The 15,572-nt window shown below is 42.0% G+C and overlaps 3 protein-coding genes across 3 annotated transcripts; 2 read left to right on the forward strand and 1 right to left on the reverse strand.

Moving 5' to 3' along the window:
• Positions 1-1,556: 1,556 nt before the first annotated feature.
• LOC113467548 (serine/threonine-protein kinase Nek6-like) lies at positions 1,557-3,916 on the reverse strand. The gene is made up of 4 exons (XM_026823791.1): positions 3,901-3,916; positions 2,933-3,135; positions 2,024-2,140; positions 1,557-1,654 (listed from the first exon to the last, which is right to left on the reverse strand). The coding sequence occupies exons 1-4, from the start codon at positions 3,914-3,916 to the stop codon at positions 1,568-1,570; spliced, it is 423 nt and encodes a 140-aa protein (XP_026679592.1). The 3' UTR covers positions 1,557-1,567.
• Positions 3,917-8,082: 4,166 nt separating this feature from the next.
• On the forward strand, positions 8,083-12,291 carry LOC113467549. The gene is made up of 4 exons (XM_026823792.1): positions 8,083-8,259; positions 8,931-9,111; positions 11,068-11,280; positions 11,981-12,291. Exons 1-4 carry the CDS (start codon positions 8,083-8,085, stop codon positions 12,289-12,291), a joined length of 882 nt encoding a protein of 293 aa, XP_026679593.1.
• On the forward strand, positions 12,288-12,779 carry LOC113467550. Its single transcript, XM_026823793.1, has one exon. It carries the CDS (start codon positions 12,288-12,290, stop codon positions 12,777-12,779), a length of 492 nt encoding a protein of 163 aa, XP_026679594.1.
• Positions 12,780-15,572: the final 2,793 nt, after the last annotated feature.

Consider the following 15,572-nt stretch of genomic DNA (forward strand, 5'->3'; position numbering starts at 1 on the left):
GGATAAAGTCCACCCAAGTAAGCGCAACTGCTCTATTTCTCACTTCTATCGTCTTTTCCCCCTACGTGCTCGATGCTTTATGCGCTATGCCTTCCGCTCCACTCGTTTTCATTCTTGAGATTCCTGAATTAGCCTTCACTGAAAACACTGTGGAGTCAAATTTTCAGTCCGCTAATACCCAGCGTCAAACGGCTTCAAAAATTAAGACATGGAGTGAGGTCTGGCCTTTTATTGTATGTAGAAATCTTTCTAAGTGAGGAGTGAGGTCTGGCCTTTTATTGTATGTAGAACAAGCGACTGTGCTCAAAATGTAGGACAGAATAGAATATACCTTATTTATCCTGCTCGAATGAGACTAAAATGTAGGCCATGAGTTCCCAAAAAACTAAAGTGGGTATACACTTGTGACCCTGTGTACATGTGTACTGTGTATGGGTGCTCGCTAGACAGCACAGAGAACATTTACATGGCCCTGTGAAAGAAAGCGACAGGAACCATGTTTTTCATTCTTCGTATGTCATCATCCAGACAAACCGAATTTTAAATTACGTTTTTGGCTGCTTCACATAATCCACGCGCAGAGAACATTGCGGGATCTCATATAGCTTATACATTATACATAGATTGCGGAATTTTATATACATAGATATGTACATAGTAATAGTACCTACAGCCTAATACGTGAGCACAAAGCGGCAAAGCACAATTTAGTATGTAGGTTACGTAGAATAAATAAGCGTGGTAGGTCTGTAGGTACATCCATTGTTTCTCTGTGATGTATACGCCTGTTCTTTCTTCATTTGGGGGAAAAAATGATGTTTGTACAAGTCACAAAGAACATACCTACTTGTGCACTCATATGTACACATAAGGACACAAGGGGGCTTGAAATGTCAATAGTTCAAAACGTGCCACTACTCAGCCTATCAACTCGGAAACCTTTAAAATGAGAACGACCGAGAGTTATGTTGTTCTATATTTCCTGAAAAGTTCAGCTGTAAAGTGCACTGTAGACGCAGTACGCAGATGAAAATATCTGAGGTAAGTAATCAGAATCCTCAGATAACATAAGTACAATCTTGAGGCGAAAAACGAAAAATTTGGGACTAATTTACTGATGTACGTATTATGTGACAGCAGCATAAATGTAGGCAATAGTGGTACCAGAGTACATAATTATAACCTATAGGACTTGAGACTTTTGAAAGCTGTCAAGCAGTCGCACAGAAAAAAAAGAAGAGCTCATGTTCTCATAATCATAAAATTAAATCTATATAGTAGGAAGGTAACTTGAGAAACTTATCAACAAAGGACCAGTTTGTTTGTTTTTCCTCCTTTTTCTTCTTCTTCTTTTTCTTCTTCTTCTTTTCTGCCAAACACGGACCAACAGCCATGCAATGAACTCTAGTCAATATGGATACAAAACTTTGTATATATTAGCAGCATGTATTGCACGTACACAATAGAAGCAAGAGGTTGAAGAAAACAAGAATGAGGTTAAAAGCGTTTAGAGCATTGTGGCGCGCCCCCCGGCACGCACGAAAATCGAAGAGAGAAAATATCGATTTTACGTACTGGACATTTGGACCAAAGCATCAATGTTCGGTCTGAGGTCTGGATTGGGAATCAGGCAACTCTCTATGATTTTCCCCACCTGAAAACCAAAAGCATACCTAAGTTCTGGTAGGGTGATGATTGGAATTACCTAACTAAGAAAAAGGTTCTTATGAGGCCTTTAAATAAAGAATGGACATTAAGTAAATTCTCTTTTATGTCTTAACAATACATGTTTGTCAAATTTCATCGCCAGCCTAGTTAGCTTTGTTGGTAGCGCGTCTGCCTTGTAAGCGCTAGGCCGCGATTCCCGCCCGGGACGCATTTTATCCTAAACCCTAAACAGATGAGGTTTGTTATCGGAACGGCTGGCTTTCTCCTATCCTGTCTTCCTTCTCTCTTCGATTTCGGGACGATAAGACCTTAGCAGTTACAGTTCCCTCTATCAAGCCTCTTAAAAAAATCTTACCTTATCTGAATACAAAACCCCGCTAGGCAGTGGTGGAAAGAGCGCCATTTCTATTCTCTTGCAGAGTCCATTGAGGCTGATGTGTTTGCTGAAGAATGGCGACTGCAACGCCACCATCTGGAAATGAAAATCAACTCAAACGTAATGCAAAAGAAAAATCAACGCAAACGTAATGCAAAACACAAAAATCAACACAAACGTAATGCAAAAGACAGAAAAATCAACACAAACGTAATGCAAAAGACAGAAAAATTAACACAAACGTAAGGCCAGCCACTCACTATCAGGTAAACCTGACAGGTACGGCTGAAAAGGTCCGCTTGTCAGGTCTACCTGATATCTGATGAGCACACACACTATCAGGTAGATCTTACCTTGCCTCGGTGGTGTAGTTGGCAAGACCCTTGCTGGTAGTGCGTCTGCCCTGTAAGCGCTAGGCCGCGGGTTCGATTCCCGCTATCGATTTATCTCGGTATCTAGAAGTCGTAGAAGAAAAAGGAAAATTCCGTTTGTCCTCATTTTTCCTGCTCTATGACTTTGAAACATCACCCAAGTAAGCGCAACTGATCTATTATTCCCGATTCCCGCCCGGGGCAGATTTTATCCTGATGGGATAATGTTCGTTCTCCGAACGGCTGGCTTTCTCCTATCCTGTCTTCCTTCTCTCTTCAATTTCGGGACGATACGACCATAGCAGTTACAGTTCCCTCTGTCAAACCTCTTAAAAAAACTCGTAAGTAAAATAAGTACCAACCTCATAAAGCACACACCCTAGGGACCAAACATCACTGGGGAAAGAGTACTTGAGCTCCTTAAGGCGTTCTGGACTCATATAGTAAGGAGTACCCAGGAAGGAGTCTACAGATGATGTTTTGACACTCATAGCTCGTAAGTAAAATAGGTACCAACCTCATAAAGCACACACCCTAGGGACCAAACATCGCTGGGGAAGGAGTACTTGAGCTCCTTAAGGCGTTCTGGACTCATATAGTAAGGAGTACCCAGGAAGGAGTCTACAGATGATGTTTTGACACTCATAGAGCGAGAAAAGCCAAGGTCCCCTAGTTTGATACGATTGTGAGCACTCAGGAAGATGTTGGACGGCTTGATGTCTGTGGAGAGAGAAGAATCGGATTAACATGGTGTAGTGGTCTACCTCGGTGGTGTAGTGGTCAAGGCGCTCGCCTGGGCGTGGGTTCAATCCCAGCCGAGGTATGGAATTTTATCCTCAATATAATTTGAGAATTTGACCACAATAATAGTAGCTGCTGGAGTAAAGGGACTTTTCAGTCCTATGCGAGCAGTATATATAATAAGATTATTTAAAATAATAATAATAAATAAAAGACAATTAGGATTCGTCTTTCAACAAATACAATTTGGTGAGCTTTCGAGAACACTCTTAAGTTGTGTCCACACATTGTAGTTGACGGCCGTCGATCGACGTCGACAGAAAACCGTCCACACTGACACACTGCCTCGACAACATAGATTCACCTCGTTGATCGGCCTGCGACTGTGTTCAGACACAGCTTCAGGAAACGGCGAAAACTTGCAGCAACTAAACTAACTTTGCCGGCATAGTTAGCTTAGTAGGTATAGCGCGTCTGCCTTGTAAGCGCTAGGCCGCGGGTTCGATTCCCGCCCGGGGCGGATTTTATCCTGATGGGATAATGTTCGTTCTCGGAACGGCTGGCTTTCTCCTATCCTGTCTTCCTTCTCTCTCCGATTTCGGGACGATAAGACCCTAGAGTTACAGTTCCCTCTGTCAAACCTCTTAAAAAAAAAAAAAAAAAAAAAAAAAAAATCAAAGTATTTGTAGATCATCATCTAGCTCAATTTATTATGTGTTCAAGAAACCATTGCTTAATTGTAGCCAATTTCAAACAACATGGTGATAATTTCCTTCTATTCCTGTTTGTTTTCAGAGACCCTACAAGTGTATGTACAAGGGTTGCACCAAGCGCTATACTGACCCTAGCAGCCTAAGGAAGCATGCTAAGAACCACAACCACGACCATCTCACTCCTGCCAAAATGAGAAAGCTCAACTATGCCAAACCTGGCGACATTGTCCCTTCCGTGCGAAACGTCAACAGTAGTGTCCCATTGAACCCAGACTTCACCGTGTTTAGCTGTGGTGAACCCAACCTCCTGATGGAATCCTACGAGTTGCAAACCGTGACTCATGATCACATGCTGGAATACATTCCTTACGACACTATCCATGCCACTGGGAACATATCTCGTAACTTGCAAGACGTGCCTGACCTCGGTCTTGGCTTTGGCTATCAGGAGGGAGAGGCTGCTCAGTTCAGTTTTTGAACACCAGGGCGCGTCTCCAGTCTGATGCCATGTTGCCATGTAGTCACCAAGTTGTGTCGTTTCTCATTGGTTAGCTAGGTGGTGGAGAAGAGTGGTCACGTGGTGTGTTATTAGTTCCTAACGACCTTTCCCACTAGCTAATAATGAGAAGTGACACAATGTAGATTTTTAGTCAATGGGGAGTAGTGTTATTTCAGCCTTTGCAGGATCTTTGGGTTTCCTAGTAACGCGATTTGTTGTTATGAAGTAAGTAAGCAGGAGTAAAGGTCGAAATCATACAAGATGTCGAGATGAATACATTACTTATTCAGTACATATCATGTATGCAATTTCTATTAGGTAATCGATTTTTAGGGAAAGACATTACAAGTTCTTGTAGGCAAATTTTGAAAATCAAGTTAAAATATGAATGTACTTCTGATCTCAGAGTGATCCTAAAAGGGTCATATCTCACAAGTAGGTAATTTTCTGTTGGACAAGGGCTGAATATTATTGTTATTAGGTATTATATTGGGATTTAGAAAATTATATCTACTTAGAATTAATTCTACGAAGATACCTACCTAAGTAAAGTAGGTACGTACATTAGGTAGCTATTTTATATTTTGTAGGTATTTATTTTCCATTGTACCTACTAGGTACCTATCGAATAATTTTCCATTTTGTTATTGTTTAGGTAAAATTTTGTTTCTGTACATATCATTTTTAGTTCTTGGAACGGCTGGCTTTCTCTTCAATTTCGCGCGGGACTATAGACCTCCGTTGTTACAGTTCCCTATATCAAACCTCTTCAAAGGGAGACAAAAGGAAAAGGGGAGTTATTGGAACGGTATTCTCGGAATTTCATTGCTTGAATTGCATACTTCCAAAGTTGCAACTTCCAGGAAAACCATTTGTGGGTGACTTTTTTAAATAATTTATTCAAATTATTGGAAAAGAACTTTAAAAATTGGAAAAGAACTGAGCCAAAGTTTTCAAAACTTGTATGAATCTTTTGATAATTTCAAGAATAGTAAACTATTAAGTAAGCACACTATTAAATGAACTATGTAGTTCCTTGGGAGGAAAATTAAAAAAGTTTATCCAGCTGTTCTTGGAACGCCGCGTCGCGTTATTTTCTTGGTATTTTATCTGACAAATAATGAATGAGACAGGAAGAAAGAAAAAAAAATCAGAAATTACTTTGACTGCATTCCCCCCCCCCCACCCCACTATGCTTGGAACGGTGTTCTCGGAATTTCATTGCTTGAATTGCATACTTCCAAAGTTGCAACTTCCAGGAAAACCATTTGTGAGTGATTTTTTTAAAATAATTTGTTCAAATTAATGACAAGGTTGTTAAAGATTGGAAAAGAACTGAGCCAAAGTTTTCAAAACTTGTATGAATCTTTTGATAATTTCAAGAATAGTAAACTATTAAGTAAGCACACTAGAAATTTCATTCAAACCTTACAAAGTTAAAAAGTAAGGTGGGAATCAAACCCGGGACCTTCTGCATGGCGAGCAAGCGCGTTACCACTGGGCTAATCGTGCCCCTCATCAAACAAGCAAACCTTTCAGAGCCAGCCTAGTTAGCTTGGAAGGTAGTGCGTCTGCCTTGTAAGCGCTAGGTTGCGGGTTCGATTCCTGCCCGGGGCGAACTTCACCCAAAACGGATAATATAATAATAACAATAATAATAGTGCTTATTTATACTGCTCGCATAGGACTGAAAAGTCCCTTTACTCCAGCAGTGGGCTACTACTATTATTGTGGTCAAATTCACAAATTATATTGAGGATAAAATTCCATACCTCGGCTGGGATTGAACCCACGCCCTCCTGTTTAACAAGCGAGCGTCTTGACCACTACACCACCGAGGTAGGTTGTAGACCGAACACCGAAAGTAGACCCACTTAAAGGAAGATCGGAACCTACCTACCCAAGTAGGTATCTAATTTTACATCAGGTGACATAAGAACCCATCTATTATGTAGGTAGGTACCTGATGTACCAGGTATGTACCTACATAATATGTATAATCAAATTTCATTCAGAAATTGTCACGCTTCTTACACAAGAGAGGATTCAAATTACCGTGGACAAAGAGATATCCAAAACGAATCACCATCAGTTACTCGTGCCAGCCAAGTTAGCTTGAAAGGAGGCGCGCCTACCTTGTAAACGCTAGGTCGCGGGTTCGTTGCTCGATAAGGGCGAATTTCATACTGAACAGATGATGTTCGTGCTTGCATGGCTGGCTTTCTCCTATCGTTCTCTCTTCGATTTCAGGACGATAAGAAATATGTTGTACCTTTTGTTATATCAAACCTAAATAAAAAAAAAAAAAATCCCCAAAGGAAATTGAGTTAAAACTCTGTGCTTTGAGTTCATTGTAAATGTAAGTAGAGCTTCAAGCACTTTGAAAGTTTTTTTTTTATTATTATTTATTCATCATTATTATTATTTTAAATGATGGTTCCCAAAATTGAGGGTAGGTGCTTAAATTTGATCAGACCAAAGAACATAACGGTCTTACCTCGAGTCTACTAGGTCGCGGGTTCGATTCCTGTCCGGGGCGGATTTTGTCCTAAACAGTTGAAAATCGTTTTAGGAACGGCTGGCTTTCTCCTAACCTGTCTTCCGTCTCTCTTCCCTTTCGGGACAATGAGACCTTTGAGCCGTTACATTTCCCTCTGTCAAACCTCTTGAAAAAAAAGAAACTTCAGGCCAAACACATTTCTATTCAAAAACGTTTTTTCAGCTAGTCCCGAAACCAGAAAATTTACGTTCCGAACGGGATTCGAAACTCAGAACCGTAGGCCTCGAAGGCTGGTTTGGACCCAACGGCGGTAATGCTGGTGGTAGGATATTGGATTCTTAACCTAGAATATTGGATTCGTAACCGACAGGACCACAGTTCGAATCCCAACAGCAAACTTTTTTTTTTAGGAAAACAATTAACCCCTCAATGTTTGAGTGCCCCTGAAATTCACTGACCTTCTTCTATTTTTATAAATCTGTAGATATGTAGGTAGCTAGTATGACTATTCAGAAATTCAGAACGTCATTGTAAAATTCCTCTAGAATAGTCTAGATTTCTAGAAAGTAGGTAAAAGTAGACAGACCTGACCTTCTTCTATTTTTATAAATCTGTAGATATGTAGGTAGCTGGTATGACTATTCAGAAATTCAGAACGTCATTTTAAAATTCCTATAGAATAGTCTAGATACTCTAGATTTCTAGAAAGTAGGTAAAAGTAGACAGACTAGTAATCGGTGAGTAACTCCCACTAATCGTAGCTCAGAGAACAAAGTAAGTTTCAACTTAAATTAAATCTAATGTAGAATATACCTTGTTTATCCTGCCCGAATAGGACTGAAAAGTCCCTTTACCCCAGCAGTCTAAACAAGGTCTCGTATATTTGATGGATGCGAATCCGAACAATTGTTCTGTTTTATGAAATTTGACAAATATGTTTAACCCTTGAAGGACATTTTGGTCAGATTTTGTAATCGCTAGGACCTAAAACCCCCCGTAACAGCCCTTTTCAGTTCCCTGAGCCCAGCCTTGTTAACTTGGTTGGTAACTCGTCTGCCTTGTAAGCGCTAGGTTTTAAGGTCCGTTCTCGGACCCTGTCTTCCTTCCCTCTTCGATTTCAGAACGCTATAAGACCCTAGCAGTTCGAGTTCCTTCTACCAAACCTCTTCAAACAAAGAAGAAGAAAAATCAGTTCACTGACTTCTCTTTCAGGCATGGATCCGAATCGACCAAATCCAAAGCGACGAAACTGCTTGAACTTGAACATGCGGCTCCTAACGCTAGCAGGGCTGGTCAACCCCGGACTCGGCAATCACACCAAATGGATTCCTAGAGTGGTCATCACGTTCTTTTTCATGTTCCATTGTGCCATCATTATCAATCTGGTGCTGGTGCTCCATTTGGCGGACTCGGCAATCACACCAAATGGATTCCTAGAGCGGTCATCACGTTCTTTTTCATGTTCCATTGTGCCATCATTATCAATCTGGTGCTGGTGCTCCATTTGGGGATCAGCGGAAAGCGAACGATAGCATGTAAGTGAAAATATAGACTTGTTAGACAGCTCTAGTACACATTTACTGACTTACTGCCGTAGCATCTCAGACCGAAGTTGATCCATTGCCTCGACAAGCTTCCTCCTCCAAATGGTCCCGTATTCCCAATCCGCCTCCCGTAGACCCGTGCTTTGCATGACCTCTAGTTACCATAGGTCGAGTTTTACCGTGGATTGTGTCGCGATTGAGCTAATATGTGAATCCGAACAATAGTTCTGTTTTGTGAAATTTGACAAATATGTTTAACTTGAAGGACATTTTGGTCAGATTTTGTAATCGCTAGGACCTAAAACACCCCGTAACAGCCCTTTTCAGTTCCCTGAGCCAGTCTAGTTAACTTGGTTGGTAACTCGTCTGCCTTGTAAGCGCTAAGGTCCGTTCTCGGATCCTGTCTTCCTTCCCTCTTCGATTTAAGAACGCTATAAGACCCTAGCAGTTAGAGTTCCTTCTACCAAACCTCTTCAAACAAAGAAGAAGAAAAATCAGTTCACTGACTTCTCTTTCAGGCATGGATCCGAATCGACCAAATCCTAACGCTAGCAGGGCTGGTCAACCCCGGACTCGGCAATTGCACCAAATGGATTCCTAGAGTGGTCATCACGTTCTTTTTCATGTTCCATTGTGCCATCATTATCAATCTGGTGCTGGTGCTCCATTTGGGGATCAGCGGAAAGCGAACGATAGCATGTAAGTGGAAATATAGAGTTGTTAGACAGCTCTAGTTAACATTCATTTACTGCCGTGGCATCTCAGACCGAAGTTGATCCATTGCCTCGACAAGCTTCCTCCTCCAAATGGTGCTGTATTCCCAATTCGCCTCCCGTAGACCCGTGCTTTGCATGACCTCTAGTTACCATAGGTCGAGTTTTACCGTGGATTGTGTCGCGATTGAGTTCAATCCGAGGTTGACCTGGGCATTGAAAGTACAGGGAAATCCTCGTTTCATCTCAATCCCGAGTTGGGAGTTGGTAAACCCCGGCATAAGAGTGTCTTAGCGGGTAGCGTTTCCTAGAGTAGTAATCACGTTCTATTTCATGTTCCATTGTGCCATCATTATCAATCTGGTGCTGGTGCGCCATTTAAGTATCAGCGGAAAGTGAACGATAGCATGTAGGTGAAAATAAACACTTGGGTGCGTCCACAGTCCACACATAGCCGACCAGCCGTTTGACAGACCATTTTTGTGGCCCGCGAAGCTTTTAGGGTGTGCCCCCTCGGACTTGATTTATACTCATTTACTATGGGGCGGACTCCAAAAATGGAGCATCAAACCCCAATCCCCACAAAATCCTGAATACCGACCTGCTCCCCTGTATAATGTGGCCCGCGAAGTACCCGCAAAGTGGTCCGCATACACATGTAAGTTGGAAATCCCTGGTCTAGGTAGTTAACTTAGGGGGGAGCGCGTCTGCCTTGTAAGCGCCAGGACACCGGTTCAATTCCCACCTGGGGCGAATCCTAAACAGATAAGGTTCTCGGAAAGCCTCGGCTTTCTCCTAACCTACAATAGGGCGTTCACAATAAGTATTTGGTTTTACGTTCCTCAGGGGCGGAATGGTTCCAGCTCTGTTTCGACACCCTGGTCACTTTCATTGTATTCATTGATTTTCTACTCTACCTCTACCGAGTGTATCCGATCCTGCCCGAAATGCAACGTCTGTTTGACCAATCAGATCCTGAGATTCAACTCAAGTGTCAAATCAATGAGCGGAATATGTTTCTGTTTACTAGTATTGCGTATTCATTGATTTTCTACTCTACCTCTACCGAGTGTATCCGATCCTGCCCGAGATGCAACGTCTGTTTGACCAATCAGATCCTGAGATTCAACTCAAGTGTCAAATTAATGAGCGGAATATGTTTCTGTTTACTAGTATTGTCAGTAAGTCATTAATGGTGGTTTTCACCAATGTCTTAACAAGAGATTTCACTAATGGGAGAATTTTTAATCGTCAAAAAGGAGTTTTTAACTATCCAAAAAGGAGGAGTTTTAAAAAGCTCCTGTTTGGATCACTAGTATTGTCAGTAAGTCATTAATGGTGGATTTCACCAATGACTTAACAAGAAATTTCACTAATGGGAGAATTTTTAATCGTCAAAAAGGAGTTTTTAACTATCCAAAAAGGAGGAGTTTTAAAAAGCTCCTGTTTGGATCATTAAAAATTCTCCCATTAGATAAATCTCTCGTTAAGTCATTGGTGAAATCCACTATCAATCTTATTCTTTTTCTTCGCCTTTTCCCGTGTACAGGCGGGGTCGGCGTTTTTGTCAGCCTCTCAAACAGCCCTAACTAGGGTGATTGCTTTGGGCTGACATTTGGTTTGTTCTACAAATTTTACGAGTGGATGCCCTTCGCACTCAACCTTTGCTATTCCTTTGGCAAGGGGAATTCAGGCTGGTATACTCCCTGTTTACTGTCCCCCAGCCAGACGGATTGAACTCAATCCTGAGACAATCCACGGTGGTAAAACACGGCCTTAGTAGTGCTGCGATGCCCACAATAGTATTGAAAAAGCTCTCCCTATCACAAGATAAGTGTTCATAATTTTATTTGGTGAATTTTTCAAAATTTTCCTCTCGTTATAACGTTATCTGGGGCGGTTATTTGATGGATTTTTCCCCCAATTTCTGCTCTCGTCATAGTAATCCCAGGAGCGGTATACTGCTATCTCATGCGAATCGTCTGCGGCATTCCAAAGGGTGAAATTCAGCTGGCGTACAACTACGAACAGAAGGCCAATCCTCAGAAGCAGCTGCCGTTTATCCTCTGGTTACCTGTGGATGACACTGTACCACCGACCTACTATATCATGCTGGTGTACAATGTCTTGTTCCTGTTTGTCGGAGCTATCATGAGTAAGTAGAAAGTAGAAATCTTTTTTTGGGAAATCTAAAACGTCGTAAAATCGATTGCAAATTCTGGCAGTGGGCCCGGCGCGGCGCTACTGTGTGTACACGTACAAACTGCAAATCTTTTGGGAAATCTAAAATCACTTAAGTCCTGACGAAAGTAGGTACAGACTTTCGATTATGGGTCCAATATAAGAATATTGAACTTTGCTAATCGAGAAGTTGACGAGTGAATCCGACAATGCAACCCACTATTCTTATATCACACCATCACAGAGTTGATATAAATGGTGACCTGTTTACATTGGTCTCAGCGTCCCAAAATCAACGGGTACAGTGAAATTAAACTCTTTAGGCTACCGCCAGCTTTTGGAACTTTTGAAAATTAGCTCCGTGTAGACCGAACTCCTTTCGGACTTTAGCCAAATCTCTGTTTTCGATTTCAGCTTTTCATCTGCTCAGTTACCTGGAAATCATCAGCATCCACTTCTACGGATAACAATGCAACCCACTATTCTTATATCACACCATCACAGAGTTGATATAAATGGTGACCTGTTTACTTTGGTCTCAGCGTCCCAAAATCAACGGGTACAGTGAAATTAAACTCTTTAGGCTGCCGCCAGCTTTTGGAACGTTTGAAAATTAGCTCCGTGTAGACCGAACTCTTTTCGGACTTTAGCCAAATCTCTGTTTTCGATTTCAGCTTTTCATCTGCTCAGTTACCTGGAAATCATCAGCATCCACTTCTACGGATACAGCGAAACCATCGCCAAATCTTTGCACCAACTTGGCACAAGTGGCACACCCTGGTCCTATCATTTAACTACATCCATTTCGAATGCCCTCGGTGAAGTCAGTTCTGCATCTGGTGAGCGTCACGGGAAGGTGGCATTCTCCAGAAGTGACAGGGATAAGTCACCGATTCGAATGCCCTCGGTGAAGTCAGTTTTGCATCTGGTGAGCGTCACGGGAAGGTGGCATTCTCCAGAAGTGACAGGGATAAGTCACCGATGAGTGTTGAAGAGCTCAGATGCTTCGAAGACGTCAAGACCATCCTGAAGCAATACCAGCAGTATCTTCTGGTCCGCAACAAATTTACAGAGGCCATCAAGGTATCCATCCTGATCAAAAACTCTGTACTGAACATAATCAGCACCGTGTGTCTGTACCAACTCAGCTCCGTCAAGCTGCAAGCATCCACGTACACCTCCTTTCAGATGGTGATCCAATACCTCATCATTGTCTGCATAACTTTCTGCATCAGCCACAGCTCTGAACTTCTGGACAGTGGAAACGATCTGGTTTACAAATCGCTCGCGGATAACCAGTGGTATAATCTGAGGCCGGACATCGCTAAGTTGCTCATTCCTATGATTTGCGTGGCGACTCGCCCCAAGCGATTCATTTACTTTGGCGGCACTGTGGATATTTCGAACCGCTCGTTTTTGGCGGTGATGAGGTTCTCCTACTCGGTGTTTACCTTGCTCAAGAATGTCATCTAGAGTAGCTATAAGATGGATGCTATAGCAGCAGTAGTCAAATGTATTAATATACATAGATACCTAGTATCACACTGTATCAGTAGCTTTAACAATAAAAAGCACGGCCGTATCTTTCTCTATTCTCTTAACTTAAGCTCATAAAATACCTACGTAAGACCCTGTTTAGACCACTGGCGAGGTGAAGGCACTTTTTAGTCCTATTCAATGAGGACAAACAAAGTAGGTACATAATATTCTATTCTATTTCTCGTTTAGGCTCAATGCACACTAGTGAAACGCGTTTCATGAAACGTGTTTCATCTGTCAATACACAGTGAGTTTCATGAAACTCGGTTTCACCAGTGTGTACTGCTCTTTGTTAACCTTACGTACGTATTTCTTGAAATACGTTTGGATTCGCCAGTGCATTGCGCCTTACCTGAAGAAATCGGATTTCCTTGATGCAATCGGCCCTCGTTTTCTCTTCGTAAATACTCCGAAGGCACACGATCTTCTATTTCTCGTTTAGGCTCAATGCACACTAGTGAAACGCGTTTCATGAAACGTGTTTCATCTGTCAATGCACAGTGAGTTTCATGAAACTCGGTTTCACCAGTGTGTACTGCTCTGTGTTAAGTAACCTTACGTACGTATTTCTTGAAATACGTCTGGATTCGCCAGTACATTGCGCCTTACCTGAAGAAATCGGATTTCCTTGATGCAATCGGCCCTCGTTTTCTCTTCGTAAATACTCCGAAGGCACACGATCTTGAGCGCCACGTACTCCTGGCGGCGACGGTCGAAAGCTTTGTGTACCGTGCTGAACTGGCCCCGGCCTAAAGTCGAGATTAGTGTGAAGTCGTCCTTAGCGGCCTCGAACTCCGGAAGGCAAAGACTGGAGGCCATTTTGAGACCGAAATAAAACTTTCAGAGAGAAAAATAATAATAAGTAATTGTCAATGTACGATTAGAATCTTTTATGTAAGCTGTAGAAAGACTAAATAGTAAGGGCAGTACCTAGTCTATTACTAATAGATGCATAGACAGCCCAGCCTCTGGATCTTGTCCAGCAGCTCTTTCGCCTGTCTTTGATCGGTTTTTGGCCACCATACTACAGCGCAGTAGGTGACTGTGGGTCTGATGACCTCGCGATACAAGTAACTCATAACGCGAGGCTTTAGTCCCCAGCTTTTTCCAAATGTCCTTCTAGCCATCATAAGTGACCGAGTACATTTGAGTTTTATGCTTTCCAAATGTTTATTCTATGTCAACTTGGGGTCTAGATTGACTCCCAGGTATTTCACTTCATTTGCAAAGGAAAGACGTTTGCCAACCAGAGTTGGAGCGACTAGTCCCTCCATGTTCCTCTTGTTTGTGAAGAGTATTAGTGAGGTTTTGTTGGGGTTGACGTTCAGGTCAACCTCACCACACCAATGCTCTACCTCTGAAAGTGCAGCTTCTTTGTGTTCCAGTGTGTTTTCAAGTCTTGCCACCAGGTGGTGCAAGGCTGATTCACACGATTTACCCGCTTGATACTTGCAACTCATTTACATCCCTATTACTGGTTTGGTAGTTTGGTTAGTCAGGTTAGTCTGGTTACTGGAAATCTGGAATGCTCACTCATGACTCAGACTCATGCTCATGGTCTCATGCACGAAATTTCGGTCTTTAGTCGTATTTTTTTTAAACAAATAAATTTATTCTATTTGTTTTATTTTCTTTTTCTATTCACTTTATTTGTGTCATAAAAAAATGCAAAAAGGAGCTTACGACTAAATAGTCCGCAAGAGTGTGCTAGCAAGTAAAATAGCCTCGGCTGTTCAGGGTTTCCAGGAGGCTATCAACCACAAGGTTCCACAGGAGGGGGGACAATACCCCTCCCTGTGGGCAACCCCGTTTGACTGTCGCCTGCACTGTTACCCCAAAATTGGTTGTTTATGTGTCTATCTCTCAGCGTTGCAGCGATCCACCTGCACAGGGTGGACTCTATGTCTCGACTTTGAGTAGCACGGTTTATGATATTAAAGGGCGTATTGTCAAACGCCCCTTCAATATCGAGGAAAGCTGCAAGTGCAGCTTCAAAGCAAGTAAACTTAAAATGATTTGATATAAAATTTGTTATAAAAGAAGATTAACAATTAGATGAAAGTCACAATGTAATTATTAATTAATTGATTTGTATCTCACACAAGTGTTGACACGGCTATTCAAGTTTCAAGATTTCAAATTTCAAGAATAATAAATTGAATCCCACCATCGACAAAAATTTGTACTCGTTTTTTGATTGCAAATATTTCAACGGGTTACTTTCTGGTGTTCTCGTGTTGACCCAGGGAAAAGAGGGGGAATAGAAAGAGGGTAAACAGGGGGGATAGCAAAAGGAGAGGACGTCAGATTTTCTGGACTCCCAAGAGAACACGGGCAGTCCTGGGTTCTTCATTGAATCTTCGATTGCAAATATTTCAACGGGTTACTTTCTGGTGTTCTCGTGTTGACCCAGCACCTAAATGGGGAGTATTGTGTCTCTTCTCGCCCATCTGATGAGAGGCATACTACGGGATGGGCATGCTACGACACAGACCACACGCGTCCAATGTAGCAGTTGTTTCATTGCTACGAAATAAAAACGGCGGTGAAACACTCATATTAAAAAAAAGTTATGGAAATATGGACCATGTTATCGAGAAGTGTAAAATCCCTCACTAAATACGGTAGGTACCTATTCTCTCTCAAGAATACAGCAAGCCAGTTATTTCAGTTCGAGTGAGCATACACTTCACAAATATGAAACGATAAACTATAAATAAACTAAAA

The sequence above is a fragment of the Diaphorina citri genome, unplaced genomic scaffold (assembly GCF_000475195.1).
Source record: "Diaphorina citri unplaced genomic scaffold, Diaci psyllid genome assembly version 1.1 scaffold500, whole genome shotgun sequence".
Taxonomy (NCBI): domain Eukaryota; kingdom Metazoa; phylum Arthropoda; class Insecta; order Hemiptera; family Psyllidae; genus Diaphorina; species Diaphorina citri.

Excerpts from the sequence above, each read along its gene's own strand:
- LOC113467548 (XM_026823791.1), bottom strand. Across the intron at positions 2,141-2,932 it reads TAGGGTGTGTGCTTTATGAG|ATGGTGGCGTTGCAGTCGCC; the intron begins GTTGGTACCTAT and ends TTTCATTTCCAG. Across the intron at positions 1,655-2,023 it reads GGGTTTTGTATTCAGATAAG|GTGGGGAAAATCATAGAGAG; the intron begins GTAAGATTTTTT and ends TTTGGTTTTCAG.
- LOC113467549 (XM_026823792.1), top strand. The coding sequence starts at position 8,083 with ATGGATCCGAATCGACCAAATCCAAAGCGACGAAACTGCTTGAACTTG. Across the intron at positions 9,112-11,067 it reads CGGAAAGCGAACGATAGCAT|TAATCCCAGGAGCGGTATAC; the intron begins GTAAGTGGAAAT and ends CTCTCGTCATAG. Across the intron at positions 11,281-11,980 it reads GTTTGTCGGAGCTATCATGA|CTTTTCATCTGCTCAGTTAC; the intron begins GTAAGTAGAAAG and ends TTTCGATTTCAG.
- LOC113467550 (XM_026823793.1), top strand. The coding sequence starts at position 12,288 with ATGAGTGTTGAAGAGCTCAGATGCTTCGAAGACGTCAAGACCATCCTG.